The sequence below is a fragment of the Bombus bifarius genome, unplaced genomic scaffold (genome assembly GCF_011952205.1).
Source record: "Bombus bifarius isolate JDL3187 unplaced genomic scaffold, Bbif_JDL3187 scf7180000010271, whole genome shotgun sequence".
Lineage (NCBI taxonomy): Eukaryota > Metazoa > Arthropoda > Insecta > Hymenoptera > Apidae > Bombus > Bombus bifarius.
The window spans coordinates 3379433-3394642 of record NW_022885586.1 but is presented as its reverse complement, the minus strand read 5'-3'; the positions used below and the strand labels follow the sequence as shown (position 1 = coordinate 3394642).

Sequence of the window (15210 nt, the reverse complement as noted above, 5' to 3'; positions counted from 1 at the left end):
GGACAATGTTAAAGTGTTTTAATTATGAAAAACAGATAACATGTCCATAAAAGGTTCACAATTTTGTGCTTCATGCCTATGGTCAGATATGAAATTTTATAATATAAAGAAATGCACAATTGATTTATTGTGCATATCGTAATGGCGTTCACAGAGTTTTTGTGTAGTAATGAAACACAAATAAAATTATAAATCCGAATGATTGATTTTTATTAATAACGCAGTATGATAGTTAAGAAAGCTTAACTTCTCTAGAAAATATGTTTATAATATCTACGAATCGTGTGTTATAAGAATCTTATCTGCTACCTTCAGATGATATAGAAAACGTTGATACATTCAAACGTGCCGTGAACGACAATTGAATGGTATTGGTTTATGAAAAAATTACGAAATTTTTTTTACCGATATTGATACATTATATAAAAGTTATAAGTAGTTTGAAGCAGTTGCTCATTCCTAGTATGAAAGAAAAGAATTATCAGTGAAAACATTCATTGCATTATGTCTTGTAAACGTAGTTTCATACAGAATTCTTATTAATTGTACAACATACTTGCTATAATTCGTATTTACTATAAATGGTGGAAATGTGTAACTGCAGTTCTACTATCGTATCTTTTATTTAATGTATATATCATACTATGATAGACCACTTTAACATTCGAACATTCGATTTATTTTGGTGTTAATTTGAAATACCAATCGTTTGTAAGCACAAAATACATTTGTACATGTATAAACAAACTCTGCAACGTTTGTGAACTTCTGCAATGTTAACAGTCTCAATCACACAAATTAGTCTTAGTTTCACTTCATTCACTGACTTTTATTTTTTGCTTTATCTTTTTCGTCCTTTTTTTCTTCTTCTTTCTTCTCATCCTTTTTCGCTTCTTTCTTATCTGTTTCTTTTTTCTCAGCATCGCGATTGGTTAGTTTATTATTGATCAAATTGTGTAAAGCCACTATGGATCTAACGAGAGCAGCAAGATACACAACCAACATTTGATCATTTGTTTTCACGTATAATGAATCAACGAAGCTACTTTGTGTCATATCGGGCAGTAAATTAAAAATATCTTGTAGTTGATAAACAATCTGATGATTAATAGGTAATTTTCCATTACCAACTTGTAGCAAATAATCTCTAATTTCTCTAATTTGTTCATGAAGACCTTTTAAACCTAGTAGTTGATTTGTAATTCTTTGACTAAGGGTACCAACTGTGGTGTCCTTAATATCTCTTAGTAAATGTTCTACACCTACTTCTTCTGCTTCCTCTGCACCGATTTCACTAGGAATGTGTTCAAAGGTCTTAGATGTCGGGGAACCATCCTGTAACCAATTTACAGTTATATTAATTACAATATAAATTAACATTTACATAGCAATTATGTTATGAAACATACATCGTGAACTTCTTCAACAGCTTGATACGCCTCTGTTGGAAGACCAAGATCTTTGGGTTTAGCGTCTATAATGACCAAAACAGAATTAGGGCAATATCTTCTGATTAATTCGTTAATCGCAACATCATTTTGATGTAATTTGGGCCCAGTATGATACCATCCTACTACCTTTTCACGGGCTAAAATGGATTAATGAAATATAAAATTCTGATTGTTTATCAGCTCATGTGCTTATGTTTCCAATAGATACATACCGTTGACCTTTTTAAACATTCCATACATGTTTTCAAGATAATCATGATCAAGGAACCACACACTTTTGTCCTTATCATCTTCATCAAAAGGAACTGTAAACAAAGATAATAATATTTGATATTCTTAATTCATTTAACTAAAATTTGAAATGTGTGCATGTCTATATAGGCTATTAAAATTAGAAATTTTTATGATAAAAATAACTTCATCTTATCTATAAAGGTATCAAAAGAACGATAAATTAGTAAAAAATATGTCATTTTATTAAAAAAGTTGGTAAAACTCTCAAAAGCAAATAGTGAATGATAGTAGCATCAACCTAACCTGCAAAACTGTTTGACACGTCTAGAACGCCTTTAGCCCTCCAACATCCCAAAAGAACACCAACAACTCTCTTCTGATTGCCAATTTTTCCCATACGATTAAAATGATCCACCACACTTAATAAAACTAAAGGGTGCACGACTACTTTTGTAGTTACAACCTCTTGACTCGGCATTTTTGAGCAATTCCTTTGACTTTAACCAATGAACGTAGCCACAACAGAAACAACATCCAAGTCATTCACTGACCATTCACAAAAGACCCTTCTAAGTACGTGAAAGTAAACAATATCTGACAATATAAGCGCCACTTTCAGGAAAATGTATCAACTATATCTCTATAAGATACTATATCCTAGGTATTTCCAACAAGCAAAAAATAATAATATATTAAATAATAATTAATAATAATTATATTACAATAACCAATTATATCCTAATTTAAAATCAGCTTAAGGTCAATTTAAAGATTTTGTATATATGTAACTTTTATACATTTTTTTTCCAATTTATATCCCTCACGAGGTGAGACAAAGCGAATGAAATTTTCATGAAATTTATTTTCTAAATAATTATAAAAATGCTTTTGCATTTATTGTAAGTACAATAAGAAATTATAGTTAGCAGCACTGTTGCGAAAACATACTCTTCCACACGTGTTTTGTTCGATTCTGAAGTATTGCAAGGTAGTTCTTATCAGATATGTAGTAATTACCTAAAGAAATGTGACAAACGTAATGTTGAGTCATGAAATATGCATCTACATATAATATATGTATATCTTTTAATAATGATTTAATCTTATTTATTCGAGAAGGAAGGCCAATGCGTCTTACGTTTTTGCTTTCATAATATGTATTCTTGCCGACATGTTTACCAACTGTAGAAATCAGAATAGGCGGGAAATTTTAGATTTCATATTCTTTTACAGAATGTCGAAACCAATAACCTTCGTAACCGGAAATGAAAAGAAACTGGAGGAATTTGTGACTATTCTGGGAAAGAATTTTCCACGAGAAGTTAAAAACATGAAGGTGGACCTTCCGGAATATCAAGGAGAGATAGAAGAGATTTGCGTTTCTAAATGTCGAACAGCAGCAGATATAATAAAAGGTCCTGTTATTATTGAAGACACATGTTTATGCTTCAAAGCAATGAAAGGATTGCCTGGACCTTATATCAAATGGTTCTTAGATAAATTAGGACCAGAAGGATTGTACCAAATGCTCCATGGTTGGGAAGACAAAACTGCGGAAGCGCTTTGCACTTTTGCCTATTGTGCCGGAGAACCGGAAGATCCGGTTTTATTGTTTCAGGGTAGAACCGATGGAACCATCGTGAGTCCTCGAGGACCACGAGATTTTGGTTGGGATGCATGTTTCCAGCCTTTGGGCAGTGATAAAACCTATGCAGAATTACCGAAAGAAGTGAAGAATCAAATTTCACACCGTAGCGAAGCGCTAAAGAAACTAAAGGAACATTTTATGAAAGAGGTTCAACATTAAATCGAAAAAAATTATTGTTCCTGAAAGTATAATATTCATTTAATTTTATGTTTCCTATAGGTATTAAAAATATGTATTTGCAAGCTATTAGCATTGAGAAATATATTTTAATTGTTTTTCATGGCGTATTGTTTACTATTTCCTATATATGAATGATTGTACATCATCAAAGTATGCATTCTTCATTTTAATCCAATGTTAATTTACTACGTAAATTATTCTTATTTTATCAAAGCAGATTTAGCGTTTAAAATACAGTTTGACTGGTGTGGCGATAGCTGATGGACTTCGTCATAAGTTGTTACCGAAGAATTGTTTATACGAACAATAAAAAGCAGGAAAAGAATTTAAAAATTGATTTTAGCAAACGATATTTCACGTAACGTAAATATTGACCATACATTTATCGATGTGTTGTAAAATGATGCAATATTTTTTAACATTGTACCACGTTTATTTATCAATGAAAATTTAAATTTTTGAATTTTTAAAATTTTGTGAATATATAATACATACAAAAAAGTGGACGTATTTATTTCGCAGTAACATTACTTCTTTTTTCGTTATTGCTATATATGGAATAATGTAATCTTTATATACTTTTATATTGTTATTGATTGTCACGCACGACGGTAAACACGCAATCGGATTTTATTTGTTGCTCTTCTGAACGTTATTGATAAAGCCAATTATATTCATTAATCGAAAATATTTGCAATACTGTGACTTAAAAGAACAAAAACAATCTTAAGGAAAATTTTCTATCAAGGAAATTGTCTGTCATCGCATTAAAATTAGCACATCAAATTATGTTATTTATCACTGATTATATTGTGAAACTATAAATAAATAGCCAACGATTAATCAAAGTTTTCTACGAATATAAAAGCAATTCTTTTCTTTTAATTAAATGGGTCAGGGGAACTAATTATCTAATATATCACAGATTTTTTAAGGCTTCTAGAACAAAGGCTGCTCCCCTTATTTTTTCTTTCAATGGAATAGTTGTTATCGATGTAATAATATTCTTTTTTATTTTGTACAATTAAAGAATCATAACAGAGAATGCCTCTTCCAAGAGAAACTTCAAGGAATAAAAAAAGTTCAGAGCGTATGTAAGAATGCGTGCCGCCTGCGCATCGCTTGTTGCATTAATTTTATCAACTGTTCAATGACTTAATAAATATTTGGAACTCTAGCAATGCCATGGAAAATATCTCTTAATCCAGAATACATTTATTCTGATGCTTTGTCGATGTTTCTTTTTTTGAGAAAAATATTCTTCACCGCAATTCTCTAATTATGTAAAATAAAAAGAATTTCTCACTTAAATTTTATTTCGATACTAGGGAAAAAGAAGAAGAGAGAATAAAGGGACTCGTTTATCCCCTGATACTAACCCAAAAATATTAATTAATCTTTCAGTCCCATTTAATTAAGAACAAGTTTTCAATCCATATCCGCGATACTTTCCGACAAAATAGCTGATAAGGTTTTATTTGATATTGTTTATATGTATTTGTTTCGTGAAAGGATAGAAGGAGATTAAAAAGACAAATTTCTATGAAATGCTCAATTAACGTAAAAACTACGGACCAGGTTCTAGCTAATTTAGGTGATATTTTAAAAAATTATTCACGTAGCAAAAGTAACTGATGACGATGTCCGAACGGGTTATCTTGTGCATTGATTACACCGGCACAGCCAGTTCATAACACCCTTTCGGGAGGGGTTATCATTGTATTCGCATTTTCTTATTCCACCGGGATTTGCAGATTTTTCGCCTTATAAAAGGAGAAAGCGATGCAGCGGCAATACCAGTCTTGTTGCATGGGTCATACTATAATGGATACTCTAATCGGTAAGTAATAAGGAAAGAGCAAAGAGGGGTTTACATGTTTTGTTCTCATATATCTTCGAACGTTATGAATAACTTGAAATATTACACAAATTTCTTATTTTGCAGCATTATTGGCGATCTTAGCTACGGCGTTTGCCGTTCAAGGTACGTTAAATGGAAATAAAGTGAACCAAGTCGGCCGAACTCTTCATGCAGAGAAGTTTTGGACTTGAAATTACGAATCGCATGACAATTTCAAGACACAGTTATAAATATAATCTTATCAAACACTATTGCAGCACCTTTCCCCCATGGAAAAATTGTGACTTACAAATACCATGCTGACGTGAAAGCTGGAATCATCGACCCGGCTCCATTCGCATCCGACTTTAATATCGAATGCCTCCTTCAGGTGCACCACGATGTCACCAATCCAAACTCAAAGAATACCTTTTACGTTACTTTGAGTGATATGAAACATGGGTTGTACAATGGACCGATGAAACATTACGAGTCTGTAAGCCAGCTGTTACCGATCGACGCCGCTAAAGCGCTGTTGAATCCTTTCCTCGTTATCTATGAGGAAAATGGGCACGTAAGTTACGAGAAGATAAAGAAGTAATTTAGAAATGCGACAAGCATTCCAATAACGAAGGAAATGAAACATATTTGTATTATCATAGCTCGAAGGCGTGAAATTCGTAGAAGATGAGCCAGGATGGTCGAAGAACGTGAAGAAGGGTATCGTCTCTATGCTTCAATTGGACTTGGATCAGATGCATGTTCAAAGCCCAATAAAAGCACATAGTTTTATATCTCAGGAGGTAGGTAACGACTGATGGGAACATCCTTGGGTTTTGGTTAATGTTCTCTTTGGTTGTTACCACTAGGTTACCATTCATGGCAATTGCGAAGTGGCATATAACGTACAGCCAATGGACGAAATGCAAGCAACATCTGGCAAAGAGTTCGTAGTTACAAAGTTCTACGAATCCATGAACTGTTCTCACTTCAAATACCACGAGTTTAATCATGTTCAATGCCACAAATGTCAAGTACATGAAAGGGTATTAAGAACAGTAGATCTTTTCTATCATTTTTTCTGTACTAAAATTTTAATTTCATAATTTTCATTTCTATATTGTTACATAGAACGACATGAGCACTTCCAGCAGACGCGTTTTCGTAATAGATAATCAGGATAATGAAATCCTTATTAAAAAATTGATTGGACATGCAGTGATTAACTACTTCCCATGGCTGGCTGCATCAGAAGCTCATTATCTTTTGACCAAGTAATTTGAGAGTGATAACATATTATTATAATTCCAAATACGTATAAACACTTCGCCAAAAGTTTTATTTAAGAACGATATCTGTTTTTGCAGCCAAACTTTGTTCCTCGAAAAGGTCGTTCCCGTATCTGACATTCAATTAATGGGCTCCAAACACTTAATTGTTTCGCCTATCGAGAAGGTCATCTACGATGAACCTAAAACTCCATACGTTCCTGAAGCTGATATAGACGTAACTGGTCACCGGCATGTTGTTAAACTCGATGAACTTGTGGTTAAAGTGAAGAAAATGTTGGATGAGGTTGCTGGTTACCTGAAGGAAACTCACGTCGATAAGAAACAAATAGATTGGAAGCACGACCAAACGATCAACAGAATTTTACACGTTATGAAGTACATGAACGTTGCATCCTTGAACAAAGTGTTTAGCGAAATTGAGGATATCAAAGATGCCAAAGTGGAAGCAGTGAGGTGAGTAAACCGATATTTATCGGTGATTGAAAAATAACTATGTAATATATCTTCACACCAATTTTTTCATGCCTTTTCAGAAATATTTTCCTTACAATAGTACCACACGTAGGAACTCCTGCTGCGTGCCTTTTCACGCGAAATGTAGTCCGTACAAAGAGTGTACCGAATTGGGTTGCCGTCACGATGCTTGCCAATCTTCCGATGCACGTAAAAGTTCCATCGAAGGAACTGCTTTTACAGATGGAAGAACTCCTTAACTTAGGCGAATTCGTTTCTCCGAGCGTAAGGGAAGCTGGCATATTCTGCTTTGCCACACTGATTCATAAGACCTTCAAGAAAGAACAGACCGAAGTTGTCGATCCTCTTATGGAGAGATACTTGAAGCATTTCATGGATCATGTTAGAAGTATGGAATTTCTATCACTTTTTCTTCCTATTTTTTAATTAATTTCTTAGTTCTTAAGCCCTCGCATTCTTCAATATGATTGATAACAAATGTTGCAGATGAGCCGATGTTTCACATGAAGATGGTATACATGATGGCTATGAAGAACGTTCGATCGAAACATGTTTTGAAACATCTGGAGCCTATCATCAAAGGCGAAGAGGTTGTTTCCGAAAAGCCACACAACATTCGAGTGCAAGCTATTTGGACCCTAAAAAACATAAACGTGCATAGAAATTATATTCACGACGTACTCTGGCCAGTCCTTAGTGACGTTAGCCTTCCCTCGGCAGTGAGAATCGCTGCTTTTAATGTACTGATGCACCAAGTTAATCAAGAGCCTAACTTAGGGCGTGTTATGAACATATACTGGTTAATGGTTTACGAAAAAGACGAACATCTGTATAATTATTATGTGGATACCGTTAAAGGACTTGCCAACTCGGTAGACCCTTGCCTGATGAAAATTCGAGAAATGGCTAAGAAAATATTGAAGTTTATTCGCATAAGGAACCTGAATCAACCACTTTCAAGCAAAATCCACGTTGACTACGTAGATGAAAAGTACGGATTCGGTGAGAGCGTGATGGCTTCCTTAGTTCTCGACAATTTAACTGGTTTACCGTACGTTGGTTCAGTGGAACACGTCGAAACTGTTGCTCATAAACCTGTTACCACATTGGGAGTGAGTCCATTCGATGTTATCGTATATATGAAAAATATTATTTAAGTTCTCTTTAGTATCATTCAACTTTTTTTCTACGTCTTAGGTTCACTGGAACATAGATGGCATGAGCAAAATCTTAAAGCATATCAATCATAATGTGCTCCACAAAGTCGTAGAGGCAATTAAAAATGACAATGTGAAGAATATATTGAATCGAGCAGTCAAAGATATACCGGCAATTAAAGATATAAACGTTAACGTGATTCTAACAATGAACGACAATGTTGTTTTCATACTCCACTCTGATGAGAGTAATTCGTTGAAACTTCTTGATAAATTGAAGGAATGGAACAAGCTCATTACCGAGTACCTAAATGTTATTAACTGGCAGACTGTGCTGTACCATAGTCATTCCGAAATGCACATGGTCACCGATCTTGGTGTACCAGCCGTTTTGGCTTCCAAAGTACCATCTCTGAGCTCTCTCAGAGGAAGCGTTGAATATTCCGAGAATAAAAATCATTTAATCTTGAAATCAAAAGTCAAATATCAACAATGGATGCACGGTGAATACGTGATGTCGATTTACAATCCTGTCGTTGATTCCTGGCACTCTATTCGTAAAACGTCGTCTGTAGACGTTACTTTGCCTTGTGATATAGCCATCGGTTACAATCAGGACACGAAGAGTTTTAAAGTTTCATTGGCAAGATTGCCTGTTTCGGAATTCTCGGTCGTTGGAATATCCTTTCACGGAAAGAACTATGTCACCCTTACAGGAGATCAGCACGATCTGTTGAAGAAATTGTGTTCCACTTGCCGTCATCACGAAGTTATCACCACTGGTGCTAGTTTGAAAACTTACGAGAGCAACTTTGACTCGAAGGACACTGGTACTCGATTTTCGATGATACTTCATTGTGACAACGATACTGTTCCTGTCTCGCCTGTTAATCATTGGCTTGAAGTGTACTCAGACAAATATAAAAACACCATGTAAGTATAAAGTTAAGGGATGACAGCGGACAAGGAGAAGGAGTAACATCAAAACTTATTTTCTTTGCGTAGTGGCTGTTCATGGATGAAACCTGTTATGGCAGTTCATCATAACATAATGAACAATATAATTGCGAAGCAAGAAGGAAGTTGCGTAATTGTGTATAAAAGTGAACCAAGTATCGCTTATCCTACTTCGATGGTAAGTTAAAAAAGTGACTTTACTTATGCAATACGTGAATCTTCCTTCTCTTAGTTCTAATTTTTTTACTGTTTATTTAGATCGACTTAACCGGAAAAGTTAGTTTTCAAGATTTGGATCACAATCATGAAAAAATGGTTTTGATTAGTAGCAAGAGAATCGATATTCGGGGAAATATGAACGTCAAAGCAGCCTCCACTGATGAATCTGTAAGACAGTGGGATATGAATGTTAACATTATATTTTCTCAGGGACACTTCAACAACAGTATGAAAGTTATGATCACTCGTATTACGCCAGAAGAGAAAAACCTGAAGGTTTGTAAGGTTTAAGATCTATACGTGAAACGTTTTCGTTAAAAAGACATTTGACGTGTTTTCTTAGATATGTATCGAGGCACAAAAAGATTATCCGATGATTGGCTGGAAAGTAGGTGCGTGGAAAGTTAATGAAGAAAAGGAAATTAATTCAAAAGTAACGATCACCATGGGGCAAACGAAAGATGATAAGTGTGTACGCGATGACATGGACGTCACAATAGTCGTGAAAGGTGAAATGTCAGAAGACCAAAAAGATCATATCGTCCACGACAGCATGCATAGTGTGTGCTCTAAACAAAGTCAAAATTCTTTGTTTTACTCCAAGGGGTCGATTGTTCCTAAGACTAGAGAATGTATTGAAGAAGCGTTGCGTCATTCAACCCTGAGAAAGTACACCGTAAATATGACGCTAAGGAAGGTAAATATTTACAATTTAGTACTATTGTAGTAGTTTAATTATATACTTGACCTTTATTCGTATTACAGGTACCTCTATATTTGACATCGATCGTAAATATGGCACAAGATATTTTACGTGCTGCTTACTTCTCGCATATGAAATATACTTGGAATCATGTGGAACCCGGAAACGCGAAGATTGTCTTAGAATTCCCATATTCGACATCTCTCCTTAACACAGCCGTCGCTGGACCGACGTACAGTTACGAATTGGTCCATTTACCATTTGGCGATCCACTTTGGAATCCATGGATGGATAACGCACAATTCTCTTTCTCAATGTTAAATAATTACGTTAAAGGCGGACTCAGTAAGTTATTCTGCTACTTATAACAAGTAATCATTAATACGATAGTCATCAATATCTTTATACTATTCATAGAGTTCTGCACAGTTCGTCCTCGAGTTCTTGTCACTCTAGATAATGGTATCATTCCGTACATCGTACGAGACAAATGGACTCTGCTGTCTGGTGATCATATAGACCAAATGTACAGTATCTTCGTGAAATCAGTGCAAGACAATGTATTGGCTCTGAAGGTTTATGTAGGTGAACATGAATTGGAAATCATGCCTGTCAATGGAGGCATGACAGTCACCATAGATAATGAAGTTATAGACAAAACGAATATAGAAAAAGGTGTTATGATACCTAAGAACTCTGACTCCTACGTTATTAGGTGAATTCCCTCAGTATTAATTTTCCAACAAATTCTCATTTACTTAAATTTTAATCTCACAGGATGATTTCTGCAGAATAACACGGTATTGGAGTATAATTATAATATTCGTGCTTTTTCGGACAGGTTGACCAAAGGTTATGAAATTGTGACGATCGAATCTCAATTACTACCGTTCCAAATTTACTATCTACCAGACAGCGTGACAATTTTTGTGGGCACCTCACTTCAAGGTCAAGTAACTGGGATGTGCGGTCATATGGATAGCACGCACGAAACGAAAATTCCACAGATATACAGTGTCTCGCATCTTTAAAGAGATCAAATGAAATCATTTAATCGTATTTCCCATTTTATGAAACGTATTCAGCGGAAATTATCTAAAGCAGTAGGTGTACATTGTCCGACAAGAGAACTTAATATAAAATGATCATGTAGATACAAAAAGTAGACGAATAAAGATTTATCCCGGGCAATCTTCGGTTAGTTATTCTTTACCTTTACAGTGGTAATCGTCAAATCATTCAATTTTATCGTCGTGATGTAATTACAATGAAATATATTATGTTAGTAAAAGAAAAAAAAATTCATTATTATGTCTAAATTCATTTTATAAATATTGCAGAAGTGTCACTTTTTTAGTAATTTTTTATAAAATTGTACAATTTGAAATTGAACAAATAAAGTTTTATTTCTTTCATATTTTATATTTACAGTTGTCTAGAAATAGCAAGAAAAATAGCATTGTTGCTTTGCCTCAGGACATTGGCTCAACCTTGACGCAGAAATGTAATGATAAACAAACTCCGGGCAAAACAATGTAACTGATCAATGAAGACGAATTTGAATTTTCCGACTCTTCCCCGACCAGTATAAATAAATGGGCGCGATCGCGAGCGACAGAGTATTGTACAGCATCTACAAAGTATCTCCGAGTATCTCACGAGTATCTACCGAGTTACGCGACGAGCATTAACGAGTAATTATTCTGCGATTTATACTTTGTACTAACGACTTACGTATACGGCTGTACATTAATTTATTATTCTAAATATATTCGACAGTTTCAACAACGAACAATCTCGTCATTAAACCTCACATACCAACATTCTCTTCACATCAATATCTGCAGTATTAAGAAAGTAGTTGTCACGTGGCCTCCGTGGCGCAATCGGCTAGCGCGTTCGGCTGTTAACCGAAAGGTTGGTGGTTCGAGCCCACCCGGGGGCGATTTATTTTTTGCAAATTTTACAAAAATAGAAATAATACACGATTTTTATATTTCCCGGCACGTGTTCACTGGCAAAAAAAATTTATACATTTGTATCACAAGTGTACTGTAGAAACAACATTATCTAGTATTTAGTTATTAAAGTTATGGATCACAAAAGTGAAACACTGGTTTTGGAGAGGTTCCGAGATAAAGATCGTACCATGTATCGTAAATTTTGGAATGAAATAGAACATATTCATTATTAATAATAACGTTAGCAGTAAGTTTTCTGTTAAAAGTAGAAATGTAAAACATGTCATATCTTATTGCACAGATGACTTCTGTAGCTCGTCTGTGCTTGTAGGCATATAGTGTTAATGTGAATTGTACGGCTTTTACTATAACACAATACAGAAGTAATAGAAATATACAAATATTGAATATATCTATAATTTGTTTCGTATTTTTACAATAAATGAGCAAGATTTAGATGTTAGCTTTAAGTTTTAGAAACGTATAAATTATTCCAATATACTGCGATATAATAGAAAGCAAATGGGAAATTAGATTTGAATGATACAATATATGATTTGATACACTATATATTTATTTAAATAAAGCGATTATCTGTTATTATATATTACGACTGTATCATGTACCATTAATAGGAGTACATAATTTAAATTTACCTCCGAAATCCTACTGGCGCTACTGTCGATTTGAAATTGTGGTTGGACTCCATCTTCCTTTCGCCGACAACCTATACGCAACGCGAGGAAAAATGTAAGTTCGTTTTTGAAAGATAACATTTATTACATAATAATTAATTATGTTAATATGAAAAACATTAGTTATTTGTTAATATAACACCATTGTCTATTGTTAGTTGCACACATTATTACTTATTTATAGAATCGATTGAAACCGCATGTGGTTGGTCTTGTACGATACTCTTAAATATTTTATTCACGTTATACGTTTGTGACTCTTTGATATGTTTAAACTTTACAATTTTGTGAAAATTATTGTCCCTGGTTATGTTGTTAGAGCGAATTCGTATTTTGATCTTGTTACGTTATAGGTTAAGTAGTTAAAGTTGTTTAACCACAACTGTATCTATATCGATCAGTGTTGCATCAGAACACTCCATTTGTTTTCTGCAATTGAATTCTTATTCTTGTTTCAGAGATGTTATCAAAAATGGCTATGTTTTGGAATCGTATAGGACAGCTTGGGTTAGGTTTGACTGCGACTGGGCTTGTTGTTAATAATGCCTTGTACAATGGTTGGTTTTCCTTTTATTATGCAACAATGTGTTTATCGAATATAAGTTCAATAAATTTTACAATTTTTTTTTTAGTTTTACAAAGTTACAAGTTTTATAATACTTGTGTATTGTTTGTTTCAGTCGATGGTGGTCACAGGGCTGTTATTTTTGATAGATTTACTGGAATAAAGAAACAGGTTGTAGGGGAAGGAACTCATTTCATTATTCCTTGGGTTCAGAGACCTATCATATTTGATATTCGATCAATGCCAAGAAATATTCCTGTAATTACTGGAAGTAAAGATCTACAAAATGTAAACATCACACTTCGTATTCTCTACAGACCTGTACCAGACTCCTTGCCAAAAATCTATACTGTTCTTGGTATAGATTATGCTGAAAGAGTATTGCCCTCTATTACCAATGAAGTCTTAAAAGCAGTAGTTGCTCAATTTGATGCAGGAGAATTAATCACGCAGAGGGAGAGCGTCTCTCAAAAAGTTAGGGAAGATTTAACAGAAAGAGCTTCTCAGTTTGGATTAATTTTAGACGATATTTCTATTGTAAGCATGTTATGATCATTTATGTTTTTCAATATGTGTATACTCTGTTTAATCTCATAACCTACTTTATTTCAGACACACTTAACGTTTGGAAAAGAATTTACTCAGGCTGTAGAAATGAAACAAGTAGCACAGCAAGACGCAGAGAAGGCCCGTTTCTTAGTAGAAAAAGCGGAACAACACAAGAAAGCTGCTATCATTAGTGCAGAGGGTGATGCTCAAGCTGCCAGTTTAATTGCAAAATCCCTTGGTGAAGCAGGCGATGGTTTAGTTGAACTTAGAAGAATCGAAGCTGCAGAAGATATAGCCCATAATCTGTCTAGATCTCGTCAAGTAGCTTATTTGCCACCAGGTCAAAATGTTTTATTAAACTTACCACAGTAAAGATATGAACTCAAATAAAAGTTATATACATAAGTTGTGCATTTATATTATAATGTACGAGTCTGATGCATTAATGGCGTACTAGTAACAGGGAACTTTTAATGTGCATACATGTTCCTAGACATAAATGAAGCAATTTTTGTAAAATTTTAGTCTACATTCTTAAGTTTGTAATTCTATACATGTTTCCCTTTCAGTTATGTAATAATTACTTGACAAACTGAAAGCATCTGTTGTTGTTAGCTATGGGTCAGTTTGCTTTTCAGAAGAGGAGATCATTTTCCTTGTGGATTTTCAATACCCTAATATAAAATTTAAAATGTGTGTAATGCTTTTGAATTTAAATTTTTTTGCATCCACAAGATTATTTTATTTCAGGGTTATTGGCTTACCAATAATAGGCTCTGTACCTCAAACTGTGCATTCACAGTAATTAGTAAGCAATGATAGAGTTGTATTTATTTCAGTGTCAAGTAATAAAAACAATTTTTACAGGAAATGTATAACTTTTAGTGAACTGTATGCTATGATCTGGGAGAATTGAACACATCTATCGCGCAGTGCTTATATACATGGTGTATTTGTTAATACATAGTTGTAAATTAGTAAATATTCTGTAAAAGATCTATACCAATTTAAATTTTATTTTTCAGAGTATATATTTTCAGACAGTCACTTTATTCGTACTTTATTCAATGTGCAACTTTTTCAAAATTTTAATTTTTTAAGAATTTTAAGTACCGATATTTTAAAATCGTACTTTTCTATCGCGAAAAATGCTAGCTAGGGAAGAGACTTCGAAATTTCATCGCAGTCATTTATTCGTCCGAATCACCAATGAATTATGACGATCAATCAAGACTGAAGATTGGTGAAAGATTATCGCAGTCGGGGTCCTCTGGCCCAACGTTTG

At 34.1% G+C, this 15210-nt stretch overlaps 4 protein-coding genes and 1 non-coding gene across 5 annotated transcripts; 4 read left to right on the top strand and 1 right to left on the bottom strand.

Moving 5' to 3' along the window:
• Nucleotides 1-193: 193 nt before the first annotated feature.
• LOC117216287 (26S proteasome non-ATPase regulatory subunit 7) lies at nt 194-2289 on the bottom strand. Its single transcript, XM_033462895.1, has 4 exons — nt 1989-2289; nt 1664-1756; nt 1410-1588; nt 194-1335 (listed from the first exon to the last, which is right to left on the bottom strand). Exons 1-4 carry the CDS (start codon nt 2161-2163, stop codon nt 820-822), a joined length of 963 nt encoding a protein of 320 aa, XP_033318786.1. The 5' UTR covers nt 2164-2289; the 3' UTR covers nt 194-819.
• Nucleotides 2290-2493: 204 nt separating this feature from the next.
• Nucleotides 2494-3540, top strand: LOC117216290 (inosine triphosphate pyrophosphatase). Its single transcript, XM_033462897.1, has 2 exons — nt 2494-2673; nt 2919-3540. Exon 2 carries the CDS (start codon nt 2920-2922, stop codon nt 3490-3492), a length of 573 nt encoding a protein of 190 aa, XP_033318788.1. The 5' UTR covers nt 2494-2673; nt 2919; the 3' UTR covers nt 3493-3540.
• A 1695-nt stretch (nt 3541-5235) lies between these two features.
• On the top strand, nt 5236-11346 carry LOC117216419 (vitellogenin-3-like). Its single transcript, XM_033463120.1, has 16 exons — nt 5236-5353; nt 5459-5497; nt 5632-5927; nt 6016-6156; nt 6223-6399; nt 6485-6627; nt 6721-7098; nt 7179-7507; nt 7606-8231; nt 8317-9209; nt 9282-9411; nt 9492-9728; nt 9796-10149; nt 10218-10500; nt 10573-10870; nt 10997-11346. The coding sequence occupies exons 1-16, from the start codon at nt 5296-5298 to the stop codon at nt 11184-11186; spliced, it is 4572 nt and encodes a 1523-aa protein (XP_033319011.1). The 5' UTR covers nt 5236-5295; the 3' UTR covers nt 11187-11346.
• Nucleotides 11347-12026: 680 nt separating this feature from the next.
• Nucleotides 12027-12100, top strand: Trnan-guu. The gene has a single exon. It is a non-coding gene; the product is annotated as a tRNA-Asn (tRNA).
• A 696-nt stretch (nt 12101-12796) lies between these two features.
• Nucleotides 12797-14972, top strand: LOC117216390 (protein l(2)37Cc). Its single transcript, XM_033463068.1, has 4 exons — nt 12797-12866; nt 13270-13368; nt 13492-13913; nt 13989-14972. Exons 2-4 carry the CDS (start codon nt 13272-13274, stop codon nt 14295-14297), a joined length of 828 nt encoding a protein of 275 aa, XP_033318959.1. The 5' UTR covers nt 12797-12866; nt 13270-13271; the 3' UTR covers nt 14298-14972.
• Nucleotides 14973-15210: the final 238 nt, after the last annotated feature.

Bases quoted from the DNA above. Each gene is read 5' to 3' on its own strand.
- LOC117216287 (XM_033462895.1), bottom strand. From the start codon at position 2,163: ATGCCGAGTCAAGAGGTTGTAACTACAAAAGTAGTCGTGCACCCTTTA. The intron at 1,757-1,988 runs GTTAGGTTGATG...CTTTGTTTACAG, and splicing joins CGTGTCAAACAGTTTTGCAG to TTCCTTTTGATGAAGATGAT. The intron at 1,589-1,663 runs GTATGTATCTAT...AATCCATTTTAG, and splicing joins AATGTTTAAAAAGGTCAACG to CCCGTGAAAAGGTAGTAGGA.
- LOC117216390 (XM_033463068.1), top strand. From the start codon at position 13,272: ATGTTATCAAAAATGGCTATGTTTTGGAATCGTATAGGACAGCTTGGG. The intron at 13,369-13,491 runs GTTGGTTTTCCT...TGTTTGTTTCAG, and splicing joins TAATAATGCCTTGTACAATG to TCGATGGTGGTCACAGGGCT. The intron at 13,914-13,988 runs GTAAGCATGTTA...ACTTTATTTCAG, and splicing joins TTTTAGACGATATTTCTATT to ACACACTTAACGTTTGGAAA.
- LOC117216419 (XM_033463120.1), top strand. From the start codon at position 5,296: ATGCAGCGGCAATACCAGTCTTGTTGCATGGGTCATACTATAATGGAT. The intron at 5,498-5,631 runs GTACGTTAAATG...ACACTATTGCAG, and splicing joins TACGGCGTTTGCCGTTCAAG to CACCTTTCCCCCATGGAAAA. The intron at 6,628-6,720 runs GTAATTTGAGAG...CTGTTTTTGCAG, and splicing joins GCTCATTATCTTTTGACCAA to CCAAACTTTGTTCCTCGAAA.
- LOC117216290 (XM_033462897.1), top strand. From the start codon at position 2,920: ATGTCGAAACCAATAACCTTCGTAACCGGAAATGAAAAGAAACTGGAG.